The sequence below is a fragment of the Cupressus sempervirens genome, chromosome 6, assembly GCF_028749045.1.
Source record: "Cupressus sempervirens isolate cs-2001-9-10 chromosome 6, ASM2874904v1, whole genome shotgun sequence".
Classification (NCBI taxonomy): Eukaryota; Viridiplantae; Streptophyta; class Pinopsida; order Cupressales; family Cupressaceae; genus Cupressus; species Cupressus sempervirens.
The window spans coordinates 467,954,960-467,971,357 of NC_143123.1; the positions used below are offsets into that span (position 1 = coordinate 467,954,960).

Here is a 16,398-nt window from a genome sequence, read left to right on the forward strand (position 1 = left end):
GCTTCTGTGGGATCGTTGGTGCATGTTGGAGATTACTTTAATGCTAGGAAGTGGGAAGGCTAGCCATTCTAAGCACTCTGAGGAAGATAGGCACATTGTTGGGCACTAATATTGCCTAACACCCACTATTTAAGGGGCAGCAGACAGACCTAGGGAACCTGCATTGTATCTCTTGTTCTTGGTTGGTTCCATTGTTGGTTTGTTGGAGCTTCAGTACTCATTGGTTCTTTAGGGATCGAGATTGATCGTCTCCCCATGTTCCAATACTCTCTTGATTCCCCCCATTGAAGATGGGGAACCTGTCGTAAGTATTTAAATAATAATTTTGTTAGTTAAGTTAGATTTGGAAGTAAAATAAAACATTTTTCCCAAAAGGGTATCAATTGCTAATGGTTGGCACCAATCCTGAGGGGGGCACTAGCCAAGGGGATTTAAACCTATGACCAAGCTCCATTACCACTTGTTATAAGTTTGGTTGTTGTTGCACCAAAAGATCGACTTGTCAATGCCCGATACAACCAACAAACTTATAGAATCCATAGGAGGTGATTAGTCCCTTGTTACGAATCCTGAGGGTAGTGTTGACCATTTTGCCAACATTACTTGTATTAGGCTCAAAACAAGTCACATTGATTGTATAGAAATGATATGAAATGAAAAGATTTAACCTTCTACCAATATTTTGTGATTGTGACTTGTGTTATTCATGTTATTCTTGAATATCTTTGATTACTTGTGCGTAAAACCATAATCTTGTAGGAAAAACTTTTTGCATTGTCTCTGGAGTCCTATCCAAGCCTAGAGGTCTAAGGAAAGGAAAATATGTGGGCTGGAGGAATAATGGGACCGTAACTTTGATTAGCAAATGCAAGTGATTGACAATGACACTAAGTAGAATAGGGAAGGGACATGAGAAGATTAGTTGACCAATACGTGCAGTGGGAGGTTTGGGAGAAAGCAACCTTCAATGACACTAAACATGTTCAACTCAGAGTGCACACTCTAGTGTATGATCTTCTAGAAGCCTTTCAACATTGTTGGCTCGCAATTTGATTGATATTTGAGAGTGACAAGAGGAGGAGCAAAGGGAGAAACCCAAACAATAGCTATTCGTGATGAGTAGATGTCATACCTTTGAAATTTCCACTAATTGATACCCCTTCTCAAAAACAAGGACAGAAAGAGACATACCAAGAGAGAGAAGCATCCACAAGATCTTCTAAATCAAGGAGAAGAGTTAGAGGGGACAACAATTTTAGAGACTCCTTAAGCAACCTCGAAGCTTGACATGAAGCAAAAGCTATAGTGTTAGCCGAGTCAAATGGTATGATGTGTAGGCCTACTACCAAGGAAGGTAGAACACAACCTACCAGGCAAGAGTGGGAGGGAACTGTGAGAAACCTACCACTCCCTGATGAGGTAGGAGAGGACCTTGTCGACTAGGAGAATAGTTCTTTAGTGCGAGTAATAATCGAAGAGGAGAGTTCGAAGTCTAACTTTACACGGTACGAAACGTCTTTCCTCTCTGCATGCAATGAAGGCAAGATGGAATGAAACCACTTAAGGGAGGTAGCGAAATAATTTGTAAACATCCTATTTGGCATTGAGAACCTACTCATATTAGGGGAGCAGAGGGTAGGGGACTAGAACCAAAAACTTTGGGGAGAAAGTAATACTGGTACGAAGGAGGTGATCAAGGTGTGAACAATGTTGGTAGACAAGTTCGGAGCTTGTACATGGTCGAGGGTGCAAGTGAAGCACAGGTACACGGAGAAGATCCAATCCACCTAGTGTGCATGGTGTCGACCAAAATAGAAAGATGGAAAATACTTTAGAGAAGTCGAAGCTCCCTAAATTAATGGGGGATCCATTAGAGGACCTTGCTCCCCACTGTAAGACGTGTGACCATATGCGAAATGTCTTTCCTCTCTGCATGCAATGAAGGCAACATGGAATGAAACCAATTAAGGAGGTAGCGAAATAATTTGTATTTGGCATTGAGAACCTAGTCATATTAGGGGAGCAGAGGGTAGGGGACTAGAACCAAAAATTTTGGGGAGAAAGTAATACTGGTACGAAGGAGGTGATCAAGGTGTGAACAATGTTGGTAGACAAGTTCGGAGCTTGTGCATGGTCGAGGGTGCAAGTGAAGCACAGGTACACGGAGAAGATCCAATCCACCTAGTGTGCATGGTGCCGACCAAAACAGAAATACGGAAAATATTTTAGAGAAGTTGAAGCTCCCTAAATTAATGGGGGATCCATTAGAGGACCTTGCTCCCTACTGTAAGATGTGTGACCATATGGAAGGCTGATTCAAGGATGTTATGACTATTGGTTGAAGACATTCCCTGCTACCTTACAGGGAATTGCAAATGATTGATACACAGATTTTTCAAGAGAATACTGAACAACTTGGAATAATTTGAATAGGGAATTCCAAGTTCTACAAGGTAGTAGCAAAATTCTATAACACGAGATAGGAAACAAGAAGACCTTATAGGCTTATGATCATAGGCTAAGAGAACTTCTCGATAAGTTGGAATACTAACTAGCTCAGTCCACTCAGTTTCCTTTTGAGGATGGTTAAATGCAAGAGACGCCCCTAACCTAAGTCACAGGGTTTGCCGAATTTTCGGCTTCAGATTCAAAATTCGGCAAACCCCAAAAAACCAAAATAAATTCGTTAAAATTCGTACAGACAGGTGAAAAGCTCATGTAGTCTTGAAAAACACTAGTTTATCACCCATATTTTAGGATTTTTGACCAAGTTTTCACTATAAATAAAGCCATCTGCAAACTGAGAATGTACCAACAGCTGAGGAGCAACGACAGCTAGGGCTTTTATCTGTGCTTTCGTGAGCAGCAATGGCTAGGGCTTTAGATTGTTTTTCTGAGCACCGGTGGCCAGACTTTCATCTGTGTTTTTCTTAGCATTGGAGGCAACTCTTTCGTCCTTGTCTGGTTGTTCACCAAAATTGTGGCTATCTATTTTCAAATTCAGGTCACAGATTCAAATCTATTCGGCAACTCCCGTCGTCTTTGCAACTCCTCAATCTCCTTGAACGACTCGTCACTACAACTCGGCTTCGTCTAAGATTTTAATAGGTTATAAACTCATAAGATTTTAATTTTGTGTTTTTAGGTTTAGGTTTATAAAAATAAGATTGTCATTTCATATTTTATTTTTAAGTATGAATATAAATTAAAGTCATTAAAGTTGTTGTAATTAGATTTATAATGTTATTACGATTAAATTATTTCCATTAGATCTATAGACATTTAAATTATATTACTATTTTTTTATTAATCTATGTTACCTCAATTAAAAAATTTCATAATACAAATTTAATAAATTTCAAAATATTATATATTTTTTAATTTTGTAAATTTTACAATTGTTATTATTTTCATGTATTGAATGTTGTATATTTATTATTATATACTGAAATATTATAATTTTTTATAATTGCAAATATTTATATTAAACTATTATACTTATTTTTGTAAACTATAAATATTATAATGATTATTTATCTCTATTTTGTAATGTCAAACTATTTTGATGATTTATTGGACATATTGTTGGACATGGAGATACATTTTATTTTGTAGTTTTATATTGAAAAGTTCTTTGCATGAAACTCAAACATATAATTAATAAATAATATATTCTTATTTTTTTTGAAAATTACATAGGGCAAATTTAATGTCGATTTTTTTCCCTTTTTTTGATTGTCAAACTTCATCCGAATTTCATAGCTGTCGAACTTGAACTCGAACTCGAACCTTGTGACTTAGCCCCTAACATTGTAGAAATCAAATTTGTACAAAAAATAGCACAAGGACTAGTGTAGAGGGACTATAAAGGGCAAATAGCCTATCACCATAGATAAAACTGGTTACTAATTCTTTTTAATTGCTATTTGTCCCTCTTAGAGCCATCAAAGTAACTTTAAAAGAAATTATTTCATAGAGATATTATATTGATTCAAGGAAGTGAAGACCATCCACCTAAAGCCATCAAATTAATTTAGCAAGAAGTTATTTCATGGAGATACAACATACTGATTAAAGAAAGTAAATACCAAAATTGCTAGTTAAGGCTTTATGAGGCATGAAATTACCTTTAGTTGTCTTGAAACAAACTCGACTGCATCGGTTGGACCAAATACCTGTACGATATAGCAAAAGTTCAACAATTAGAAATAAAATTATTCAATTGCCTTGTTGGTTCTTAATTGACCATGATGCTTATAGCAGAAAAACAACAAAATGGTATGAAAGTGTATACCCCCCACAAACCATCACACCCAAGAATCATGAAATTTTCTCTTTCTGTTAGCTCAAAAGTGTGAACATCTGGGATTGCAGAAACTCCAACCTGTAATAGAAGACTATTGGGATTAACTTGTATGAAAATATAAAGCTTCTGACATATAAATCTTACTTAAGGTTTCAAATGGATAATAGTTTTAAGATGTCATACAAATTCTGATGAATGTTTAAACAGAAATATCATCATTTCCTTATCAGCAGTCAAAAATAATACTATGATAAATTTGGTATCAAGTACAGATTCTAGAATATGTAAAGGCATTTGTGAGCTGAATGCCTAGTTCGTGACATTCTATAAGATATACCCGATACAAAAACTAACGAGGATGAAAAAATTCCTCGAAGTCAAACCCTATGCGTATTAATGTTCATAAATGTTGACATTAAAAAACAGTTAGTACTAACTATTCAAACCAGAGTTCCATGACTCAGACTTTCCTATCACTTGGCAATGTCGACTCAATCCATGACTTGTCAATAACTTGGTAAAATGAAAAAACAGAGATTTTTCACAATTTAATTATTGTTTCATGCACCCATTATTGAGTAAAGCTTAAAGATGCTATAACATAATAAAATAGAAGCTAACTTCATCACATACATAAACATACATCCATAACATAAGTACAAGCAAGCAAAATATACCTATAAATATTCTTTGCTTGTACATCTATCTCAAGAAAATACAAGATCCCTGCTCAGCAGTAGAAAATCATGTAAAAATACTATTGAAATTAATATAAAAAATAACAAACACTAAGACAATCTCTGCTGTATTATAGTTGATTGAATTTGTAATGCATTGTTTTTTGGGCTATGCCTTGCATCTTGCACTAGCCATAGCTTAGTGATTAATGCAAATTTACTGCAATACTGATGAAGTTGGGGGCTCAGAAATGAGCATTGCAGCTTCTTCTTCTGGCATATCAGGGTAAGTATAGTACTATAAACTATTGTAGCTTTTAAGGTAGAGAAACCACTTTTTGCAATATGCGTGGGTAATAACCATTGAACCCAGCGAGTCATGGCATGACCCACATGACTCAACCGAGTCATGTGGGTCATGGCAACAGGTCATGAAAACCCAACAACAATTGCACAGCCCGTGGCCTGCCTAAACTTACATGACTCAGCGTGAGTTATGGAACACTAATTCAAACACTTGTCTGGAGGTTGATAACACTCAATCCAGCTACCCTCCTAGATTTAACTCATTGTGAGTATAATGCATACAGTGAGAGAAATACAAGTAAAGCATCATATGCCATTAGTGAATTATTAGTTGATAGAAGGTCAAATCATCATTAAACAATAACTATTGTGCATAATATTGCCGCCATTGGCGTTATAGCTTGGGATAAGTAATACTTGCAAACGAAATGTCAGAATTAAACAAGAATAAGTCTAACAATAATATTCAACCCCAATTCTAAACCCAAAACCTAATGATATCTCCAAATCAACTTTCTTAAACCTTCGTTATTCCATCGTGATCTTCGGAGTGAACCTCCTAATATTTCTTTTCGGAAGGGACATTCCCTATCCAAGGCCTTATCACATATGCATATGTTGACCCATGAGAATATTCTCACACATCAATCTTAGTCATGTCAATAAGATGGAGATCACTTTGACATACTAACATTTTTATATCAATCTAAGGCATGTTGATCAAATGGAGATTATATAAATCTTACATATCGACATTATAGAGATGATAACAATCATAGTTATGAGACTCGGGCTCACCTCTAACTCGGAAAGTCAAAATCTGACTCAGACTCGGACTCGCCGACCAAACTTGGCCAGGACTCAGCAAGGACTCAAAAAATCGAAAAACCCATGAAATTCAAAGATTTTTAAGGATTTAATGATTTTTTCAAGCATCATTTAGTCAATTAACATCAAATATGCAATAATTGAGATAAATAGAAGCTACTTAACACTCATACACAATTTTGCATAGATCACATAAGTATAACAGCGAATTTCTGAAGGAAAAAAACTGAATAACATAATATAAAGTTGAAGATTTAAGATTTAAGATTCAATCCTTAATAAATTCCTAACATACCACAACATCATTCTCAAAATTAATATACACTGAACAAAAAACACTTTACAGAAATCTCTATCTTTTTAAATTTTTAAAAAAAATATTTTAAAAAAATTAAAAGAAAAATTTGGGAGAGTCCTGGGCTCGAGACTCGGTAGAGTCCCTGGATTCGGTGAGTCCATGTGGACTCTGCCAAGACTTGGCCGAGTCAGAGTCCAGAGGCCAATTGCCTCAAAAAGGTCGCCTTTGCCTCAGACTCACAAAGTCCTGCTCGGACTTGCAAAGTCTTGGAACATTGATAACAATCTCAAACATGTCAGTTAGATGAAGATTATTAATCTCACATACTAGCATTTTAGAGATTCAATATTCTCAAGGATGTCGGTCACATGGAAATTACATCAATCTCATATACAGGAGAGATTATAGATATCATGGTCACGTTGGTCAAATGTAGATTATCAACTTATATGGACATTATTAGTCTTTAGATCAAATCTCTTTCCCCATAAGACCTTATTGATCTCTTCACAAAATATCAAGTAACTTTCAATGAATATAACATCATCTATATCCATTCATTTTGGAAATTTCATAATATTCTATTTATGTATGTTTGTGTGTGTGTGTGTGTGTGTCTATTGATTATAATATATGTTTATAGTATCTCATTCAATATAAAAAATATAATCACAGCTTTTAATTACTTTTAAGAATTGCCAATGCTTGATGTACTCACATTAGTCTTGTGTACATCACTTATTCCCTTATACTCAAAAGGGAAATTAACTTATGCTTGATATCTTCTTTATTATCAGAGATATGGATATCTATTATTGTTCTTCCTCTTCCTTTCTGTCCTCCTTGTTTGGATGTATATAAACACAAATGACCAAGAAGATGCAAACCGATGAGGCAATCGTGTAGAATCTCAAAAGCAATATAAGAATGATTATTTAGCTTATCAATCTGCTCATGGAAGTGTAGTCCAAGCCAACAATAGTTACAGTCCTACATTTCACCCGACTATGGTAGTATCAGCATTTCCCACCATATATAATGTACTTATTCCCAATTTATGTCAATCCTTCCTATTCAATCCAAAATCGCCATTCCCTTCTCACCGTTGGAAGTAGCTGACTGAATCTAAGAATGGAGGGGTTGTCTTTCCTCTCCTAATGTTTAATAGTTGTCATGTTTTCCATCTGTGGTTTGACATATAGGAATTCTTATCGCTCCAAGGGACTATCTAAACATATTTTCCCTATGTAAATCATCCTCCCCTTGTCCTATCTTTGCTGATTAATACTTGAATTTCATTGGATATATGGATTGTGGGTCGTGACCTTCTCCTCCAACCTGCTAACGTTTCCATATAGTTAGTATTATCAAAGTCAACTATCATTACTTGTTATTGTTAAGTTAGAATTATAAAATGAAGTCAATGGACTATATACATATTGGCACCATCAATTTACTATTGAAGCACACAGATAATATTCCTTAATTATAATTTGGCAGTTATTATTAATTGCATTGATTAGTTTAATATTACATGATATTACTAATATGGATCATTAAGATGTGTTTGATTAATAGATTATGATCAGTCATATATGTATGTTGATTAATTGATCCTATTAATATTAATATGAATTAATATTAATGTCCATTAACATTGATTATTATATATATTGATAAACATTATTTTTTTCTTAATTAAGATAATTAATTGTATATTTATATTTTAATGAATTATATTTGCATTTAATTGGGTCATAACATTGTGCTAACACAAAAGGCTCAATGCTAAATTCGCATAACAATCTTGTTTAAATATATAATCCAAACACACTAGAGAAAAAGCCTATCCACTATAAAACAGTGCTCAACAGGACCATGGGAGCTTGGAGGGAACATCCCCCCACTGTCCCTACAATGCCACCCATGCCCCAAGGACATTTCCAGGACATGCACATTGAGGACAGAGAGTTTCTAGGATGTACCCCTCATTCAAGAATGCCTTGGAGACTCCTAAACATCCTAGGGACTTTCATACATCCTCTACGTTACAACAGATTTAAAGTTGTTTTTTAAATAAAAAAGTATTCCTAAATTGTATACCACTAACCATACCTTAATGGTATATACTATATTAAGCTCCCCAAAACCCCGAAGACAGTAGGTTTCAAAGTCTCATTCCAATACACTCACAAGTTACAACAACAAAGTTGAAAGTTGCAACAGCAAGCTGCAAGAGTGCAACTGAGGTTATTAGCATTGAGTAAAAGTAACAAGACGAGCAAGAAGGGCAAGGGTGACAAGTGACATCAATCCACCATTGATTCAAGTATTCAAAGCATTCATCAAACCAAGGTAGCCTCCCTTCATAGATTTTCTTTCATTGTTTAATTTAATAACTACTGATTTTAGTTGACAAATTTAGTAATTAACTTAGGGGTTTAAAATTGAGTAATACTGTATAAATGATCAAGTTTTATATTTTTTACTTTTATAACAGAAATATTTTAGTATTTTGGTGTTCAAGTTTATTCATTAACCTATTTATGAATATTACTATTTCAAATTTGCATAAACATGCGAATCGAAATAATAAAAAATACAACAAAAGTAAAGTCAAAATAGGAATTTGTCTTGTCCCTCTCTGCTTCTCCACTTTAGGCAACCTGAAGCAAAAAAGAAAAGTACAATCCCTGTTTGATAAGGCTTGAAGAACAAGGATTTAACTTTTTGTGTATCCTCTACTATACTTTGTGGGATCTGAAGCTATGTTACTCGAAGTACAAATATGGTGATGCACATTTTAGTTGTCCTTCCAAATTATTTGGTGTAATGTCCCCTGTTTGGACTACTATATATAACTATCAATCTCTTCATGGTTTGGACTTAATTCTTATAAATAAAATTGCAGCAGGTTCCCTCTGTATCTTAATTTGTTCACAATCCTTGATGTTATTCAGCAAGGGTTATATTGGGAGCCCCTGATCTGAATTTGACAATCTAGTTTGATGATGGTACAAATGTTTGAATGGCAACTTTGCAACAAGGACGTAGAGTTATCATCTCGGCAGTGTGATTGCTCATAGACAAATGTTCTAGGAAAGAATTCAAAGCAGTAACCGTTTACAACATCCATCTAGAAAAGAATTCAGAGAAGCAACCGTTTCCACCATCCAACATTGAAAATGATTCATAACTTCAAACTCTTTATGTACTTCAACCAAACTATGCATGCATCAATCCAAGCTTTGCAAAGGACACACCTCTAACACTGGATGCAGCCATCAGTTCAACCAAGAATGTTTCGTGTTGTAGAAACAATATACACAACATCTCCGATACGTTATTCAGGTCCAACATAGTATATAAATGTGAGATATAAATAAGCGGATTCCACTTTTGTCCACGTCCAATTGCCCTAATTATTTGAAAGACTCCAATCTATAATTTTCTAGTACATTATTCCTTATTTATGCTCTTGAATATTTCAATGTTTCTTTTAGTGCCGATGATGATAGGAAGTATGATGTTCGATGTCCACAATGAGAGCTCCTAATAAGCATGCCACACTGATATATTGGCTTTAGTAAGTCAATTGCCAAGGAAAAAACTCTGTAACCTGAGCGCTGAAGGTGACGGTAATTGAGGAGACACTGTATTCTTGAGGGACCTGATCTTATATGTTTTTTTCTATCTATTATTTATAGACCTCCCCCAGATATTTCCTTAATGAAGACTTCCTGTTACTAATGATCTAAAATTTAGAATAAATATTATATTGATTTGGACGTAGGAGTTTAATTCCAATCTGGAAAAGAAATGGTGCATGCTTGACCGATAACCCAGTGAATGGTTTTACACTTATCTTCTTGGTATTATCCCTGTACGAAGGTGCAAATATAATGGTGCAGGGTGTCTCTTGTCTATTTCTTAGCAAATGGTAAAAAGAAATTGTAACAGCATTTGATGATGTTGATTTTGGTTCTCTTCCTTGTCTTTACATTTCCCTTTCCACTTTCTCCCCACTTATATATACGTGGAAAAGATATAATGTCCTTTCAAAGATCATGCCTTTTCAAGGTTAACTGTTTTAATTCTAATTTATACGATTGTAATAACCCCGTCTGGTTATAGCTAAATGAAGCATTAATTTCTTTCACATTTCAATGGTTTGACATTTTGTCAAACACTTGGCAAGCAGCCCAATTACCACTGAATATATGATGTCTTAAATTTTCAAACACAATATTAGGATGTACAGCAAATTGATCACAAATTTATTTTATTTTGACCTTATAAGTTTTGTATAAATAAATACCAAATGCCAATAAACAATTCTGAAATGATTCACACCAACCTCTAAATTCATTCATCAACAAACCATATAGCAATATAATGAAAAAAGAATTTAATTGTTGCCTGATTGCTATAAATCAAAATTTGAAGCCAGCCTATTTACTTTCAAACTATGTAATATAAACTGAATTTTACAAATAACTCCAACCTCTACCAAACTATCCTAGGTGTGGAAATACTGCAAGGGGTCTAATTTGCAACTATCAATCCCATCTGTAAAAGATGGTGCTAACAACCCATCCCATAATGGATGGTATGACATTGGAGCCAACCCAAATCAATGTTACATCCCAAATTTTGCCCTAAAATTTTAAACTGATTGTAGCCGTTGAATCAATTATTTCTTCATCATCGTGTGAAAATGAGTTAGTTAATATAGTCGTTGTTTATTTCTTCATAACAATGTGAAATTGAGTTAGTTAATTATAGCCATTGTTTATATCTTCATAATCATATGAAATTAAGTTAGTTAATTTTAGCCGTTGTATCAATTTAATTATCATATGAAAGTAAGTCTGTTAATTATAGCCGTTGTATCGATCTATTCAAGATCATCTGAAATTGAGTCAGTTAATTATAGTCGTTGAACATATATGATGAGCATGTAAAGTTAGTTATTATAGATCATCTGAAATTGAGTCAGTTAATTATAGTCGTTGAACATATATGATGAGCATGTAAAGTTAGTTATTTTGACATTGATGAAATCCCTAACGGTCACTTGATGATTTTGAATTAGCAATTTATAAATCTTGAATTGATGTCTTGGCGAGAATGTTGTTTTGAATGATTACAGGATGAAGACTAAAGAGAGAGGGGAAGCATTGCAAAACAAGGTCATCGGAAGGGGATGGTTGAATGGTTTAGTCATCAGAATCGACAGGTTTGACCTAAAACTATCTTGGAAAGGTTACTAGGACTTGGCAACATATTTCATGGTGGAATCGCATGAGCTAAAATTTGCAATATTATAATAAAACAATGTAAAATAAACATAAATTCTTACCCTTAAGATTATCAAATATTAATATTATTTAATTATTATCTTACGTTCTCAAATATGGTCATATGTAAATAATAATAAAATGACACCATTACATTAAAAATATTAATCCAATGATGCAACCTTATCATCACGTACATATAAGCATAGTTGAGAAAATAAAACAATAATAAAATAATATTAATTTTTAAAAACCTTTCATCTTCTTTCTTTCTCACTATTTCCTCCTTTCTTTCTTTTATTTTAAGCCGTTTTGAAAGACTTTCGATTTGGATCTTGTAACCGAAGGTAGCCGTAGAGACAGGCTTAATCTTTATTATAGCTTATCGGCATTCTTTCATTCACTTTCCTAAACCTTCAGCAATCGAATTCCCTGTTAGTTGTCTTTCTGAACCTAGTTCAGATGGTATTTTCACATTGAATCAAATCATTACCATCTTCCACGAGTTACTGAGCAAGATAAACGGGTTTATATAAGTACCGGCTCTTCTCAGAAATTGGTGATAGAGAGAGTCACGTAAGATATCTTAACTCATTTAATCATTTATGTTTTCCTTTTGGTATTATAAATGCAGAGTTTAATCCTTGAGCCGGCTGAATAGTATGTGAAAGTAAGATCCGATTTGCATATGAGTCTACCGTTCTTCATTACAAAGTTTGTCATTTTCCTTGTGGTATACGACTATGATAAATGCTTGAACCTTGTCGTATTCTTTTTAAAGTTTGTCGTGTTGTATGTAAAGTCTGTTGACTACCTTATACAACAACACTGCAATGATTTATACTTAAATCTGATGTCTACTTTCATTTATCCGATTATGTAATTTCTTTAATTTTCTTTTTAAGAAAGTTATCTTCTCAAGTAAAATCAATTACATGCTGTTATAAATTTAAATAACTGAGATTGAGATATTGAACCCAGAACACCAAGGAATTCACTGGGCAAAATGCCAGAATATGGTGAAGAAGGTGTAAAGTATTTATATGAAGTCAATCTGAAGGCACCTAGGAATCACCGGCTTGATGGCCTGAAAATGTTGAGGAGGTGTAGAGATACCTGCAAAACAAGAATGATATCAGAACTAAATAATAATAAAATAAATAATGTAGTAGCTCATGCATATTCCACTCATAAAGTAAGTTGTCAAGCCGAGTGGTGGAGATTGGGTTTGACGACACACATTTTGAAATCCTTCGCCAGGGTGGAATTAGGCAGATTTGCCGAAACAAGTGATCTTTGTTGATTGTCCAAACACTTCAGTTATTTTGTCAAATAACTGTTGGGACTTCAACCCACCTAGATACTTTGATGGTTGGATTAATGAACATCCCAAGCCTAACCTCAGGGTAGGGAGGGCCGTTCTATTAAATTAGAATAAGTGGGGATAAGTAATGGTCCGCGCTTGGGAGGTTAAACCTATGTCAATGCTTCTCCTCTCACCAAAGCCAAGGCTTGGACAACCAATAAAAGAAGCTTCACAATATTCACTATATGTTCATTTCACCTCTAAATGTTTAGTTATTTCATTTCAAGATAAAAGTTATTTACATTTTAATTAGCTTTTACAAATAACTTTAATTAAATTAGATATTTCTTTCAAGAACATTTGTTGCTTAATTTGAGTTGAATAATTAGAAGTAGTTAAATGATTACATCTGATATTTATTTTCAGCTGATTAAGTTAGTTAATTGTTATCTTCTCATTACGTATTCTTGGTAAATTCAGCATTGTTAATAGATTTTAATTCAGTTTTAATAGCCATTGGAAATCTTAGTCATGTGAATTAGGAAATCAATTTATTTCTAGATTGAAACTTGATTAGGAAAATTGGTATGTTACAACCAACATGAAACCAAATCCTCTACCTGTGGGTCAAAATAAAAGTGATGAGCACTCCTCACATTGTAATGTCGATAAAAACTCCCATTCTCTGTCAAGGCTCATCAATATCAGTCAGGCAGGATCTTGGGCAATCCACTCAACAAACCCAACCTCGAAATCCCTCTGGGGAAGCATAGTACATAGAGTCTCTGCAATCTTTCCCACCAACCTCTAAATGGTACAAGAGCCTCGGATGAGAGTACCCTCAGACACTCTGCACGAATCCTCCTGCACATCTAAAATCTCCAAAAGATACTCCATGAAAGACTGTGTGCAGTAGAAATTAAATGTGGAAGCATTAACCTACTCCCCTGCAACCCACAACTGATCCCACTGAAAATGTGGCACTACCATCTATCTAATGGTACCAGTTGTATGAAATGAAGAAATAGATCTACTTCTGGTAGAAGGAAGCAAATCATCATGAGAGCTCGTCTCCCCTGATGCTCTCACCTCCTCTGTACCTATTGCACCCATATATTGGACGGATGTGTCAACCACATCATCATGTCCCTCATCCCCGAATGTGGAAGCAAACTCACCACCAACCACAACATGTAACTGAATAGGGTCTAGGGTTGGTGTCGATTGTACCCGCTCTAACTCCACAATAACCTCATCTAACTATGACTGTGACTCTTGAAGAGCCAACTGAGTATACTAAAGAGAGTCCACGGTCACCTCAAGCTCTTAGGTAAGCTCAGTTACCTCCTCCTCTTTCCCTAACAACATCTCATAGCAGTTGCTACCCCACTCCATAAGTAATCCCTGTCAGCAACTAACTGAGAGTAACTATGCTTTAAGATCCTTATAGTTTCTCGAAGCATATGAACCTTTGCTAAGGAAAGACTACTATCACCGTGCTCATCTAACACAGGAGCACCCCAACCAAATGTAGCTAGCATCTGACAAATAGCATCATAATGCTCAAGAGCTGAAGAAATGTCACTATCACTCACCTTAAGCTGACAAGTCACATGATGCCTCTGTAACCCCTGCCTCCTATGCAAGCTCTGTCTCACTAGTTGCACTATGACAGGAAACCGAATCAAAATTGCCCACCACAAGATCACTCACTACATATGTGCTATTAACCTTGCACAACTCTGCATCCAAGATACAATTGCTATGTACCTCAATCAACTCCTCATCTGAAGAAATGGAAGCCCTCACAATATCAATATAGCCACATGTCTCAGCCTCCACCTCAAAGCATAGATCCTGTAAATAGGGATCCTGGGACCCAACCAAAACCTCCTCAAAGTCATCAGCTGATACCTAGCAAGGGATATCATACCCGGTGCAACTCATAGCATCATCAAATGTATCATTAGCTGTGTCCATACTATCTGCATCCACATCTCCTAATAAAGCCTCAATTGCTGACACTTGACTCTACACACATGACTCAACATCAACCTGTGAATCAATAATGCTAGAGTATGAACCCACATCTATTGACTCCATTGTATCACCCAAATCACCAACATCAAAGCTGGGTGACTCCATATACGCATCGGTCCCACCTGAGGAAGCAGTTGCCTCCTGCATTGGAGCAACACTATGACAGCTCACTTACAAATCTCCAATAATAATCCCATCCTCGAGAGAGTGTGAAGTATCACTAGTAACAACTGCATCAACTATCTCTACACTAACTGCAGCAACAACTCTAGGAGCCTCAACTTGTTGAAGCTCAATGTCACTATCCTCTGCTACTGACACAACCATATGCCCTTGTGAAATAAGTCCATCATCAACACTGTGGATAGGACTAGCAGGTGCCGTACTAAATAAAGGTCCATTTCTATCATGGACACCTATCGAGGAAAACTCACGCCTCCATCCCACCGACCTTCTAAAGGCAAAAACCATATATCTCGTGGCTCACTCAACCATCTCAGGATTTGATAAGCTCTCCGCAAACCTTTGTTGATGAAGCTTAAGTTTCTCCATACTCTCTCTCAAGGCATTTAATTTTCTACTATCTTCCTCACTACTCCACTAGCTCCTGGAACTACTAAGCCTAATGTATCTGTCCATAGTTGAAAATAACAAAAGTGATGATCACTCCAATCACAATAACAGATTTGAAATAAATATATTTTCTTCCCCCACAGGATGGCAGGAAATCGTTTTGATACCACTGTAATAGCCCTATCTAGTTATAGCTAAATAAGGCATCAATTTCTTTCACATTTCAATGGTTTGTCATTTTGTCAAACACTTGGCAAGCAGCCCAATAACCACTGAAATATATGATGTCTTAAATTTTCAAACACAATATTAGGATGTACAGCAAACTGATCACAAGTTTACTTTATTTTGGCCTTATAAGTTTTGTATAAAAAAATACCAAACACCAATACACAATTTTGAAATGATTTACACCAGCCTCTGAATTCATTCATCAACAAACCATATAGTAATATAATGAAAAGGGAATTTAATTGTTGCCTGATTGCTATAAATCAGAATTCAAAGCCAGCTTGCTTACTTTCAAACTATGTAATATAAATTGAATTTTAAAAATTAAGAACTTGGTCTTTGCCATAGAATGTAATTGCAAAGTCAAACTGAAAGCCACCTGGTCCAATTTCAATATGGCATTCACAGACTACCCTTACAAATGCTGCCCAAAACTGATACAGAAATCACGCCAAATACAAGAACCCTTGGAATTCAAGCCGCAAATCCAATATGCTAATCTGATGCAAATCAAACAAACTAGGATATCCAGA

The 16,398-nt window shown here is 35.2% G+C and overlaps 1 protein-coding gene across 5 annotated transcripts in view; it reads right to left on the minus strand.

Annotated features, from left to right (window-relative positions):
• Positions 1–16,398, minus strand: part of LOC149553079 (Protein phosphatase 2C family protein) — a 268,679-nt gene that overhangs the window by 26,969 nt on the left and 225,312 nt on the right. For all 5 annotated transcript variants that reach the window (XM_089788589.1, XM_089788591.1, XM_089788587.1 and 2 more), the window contains 2 exons: positions 4,295–4,384; positions 4,128–4,175 (listed from right to left, as the gene is read on the minus strand). In XM_089788589.1, coding sequence (XP_089644715.1) covers positions 4,128–4,175; positions 4,295–4,384 — 138 coding nt within the window. The remainder of the gene's footprint in view (positions 1–4,127; positions 4,176–4,294; positions 4,385–16,398) is intronic.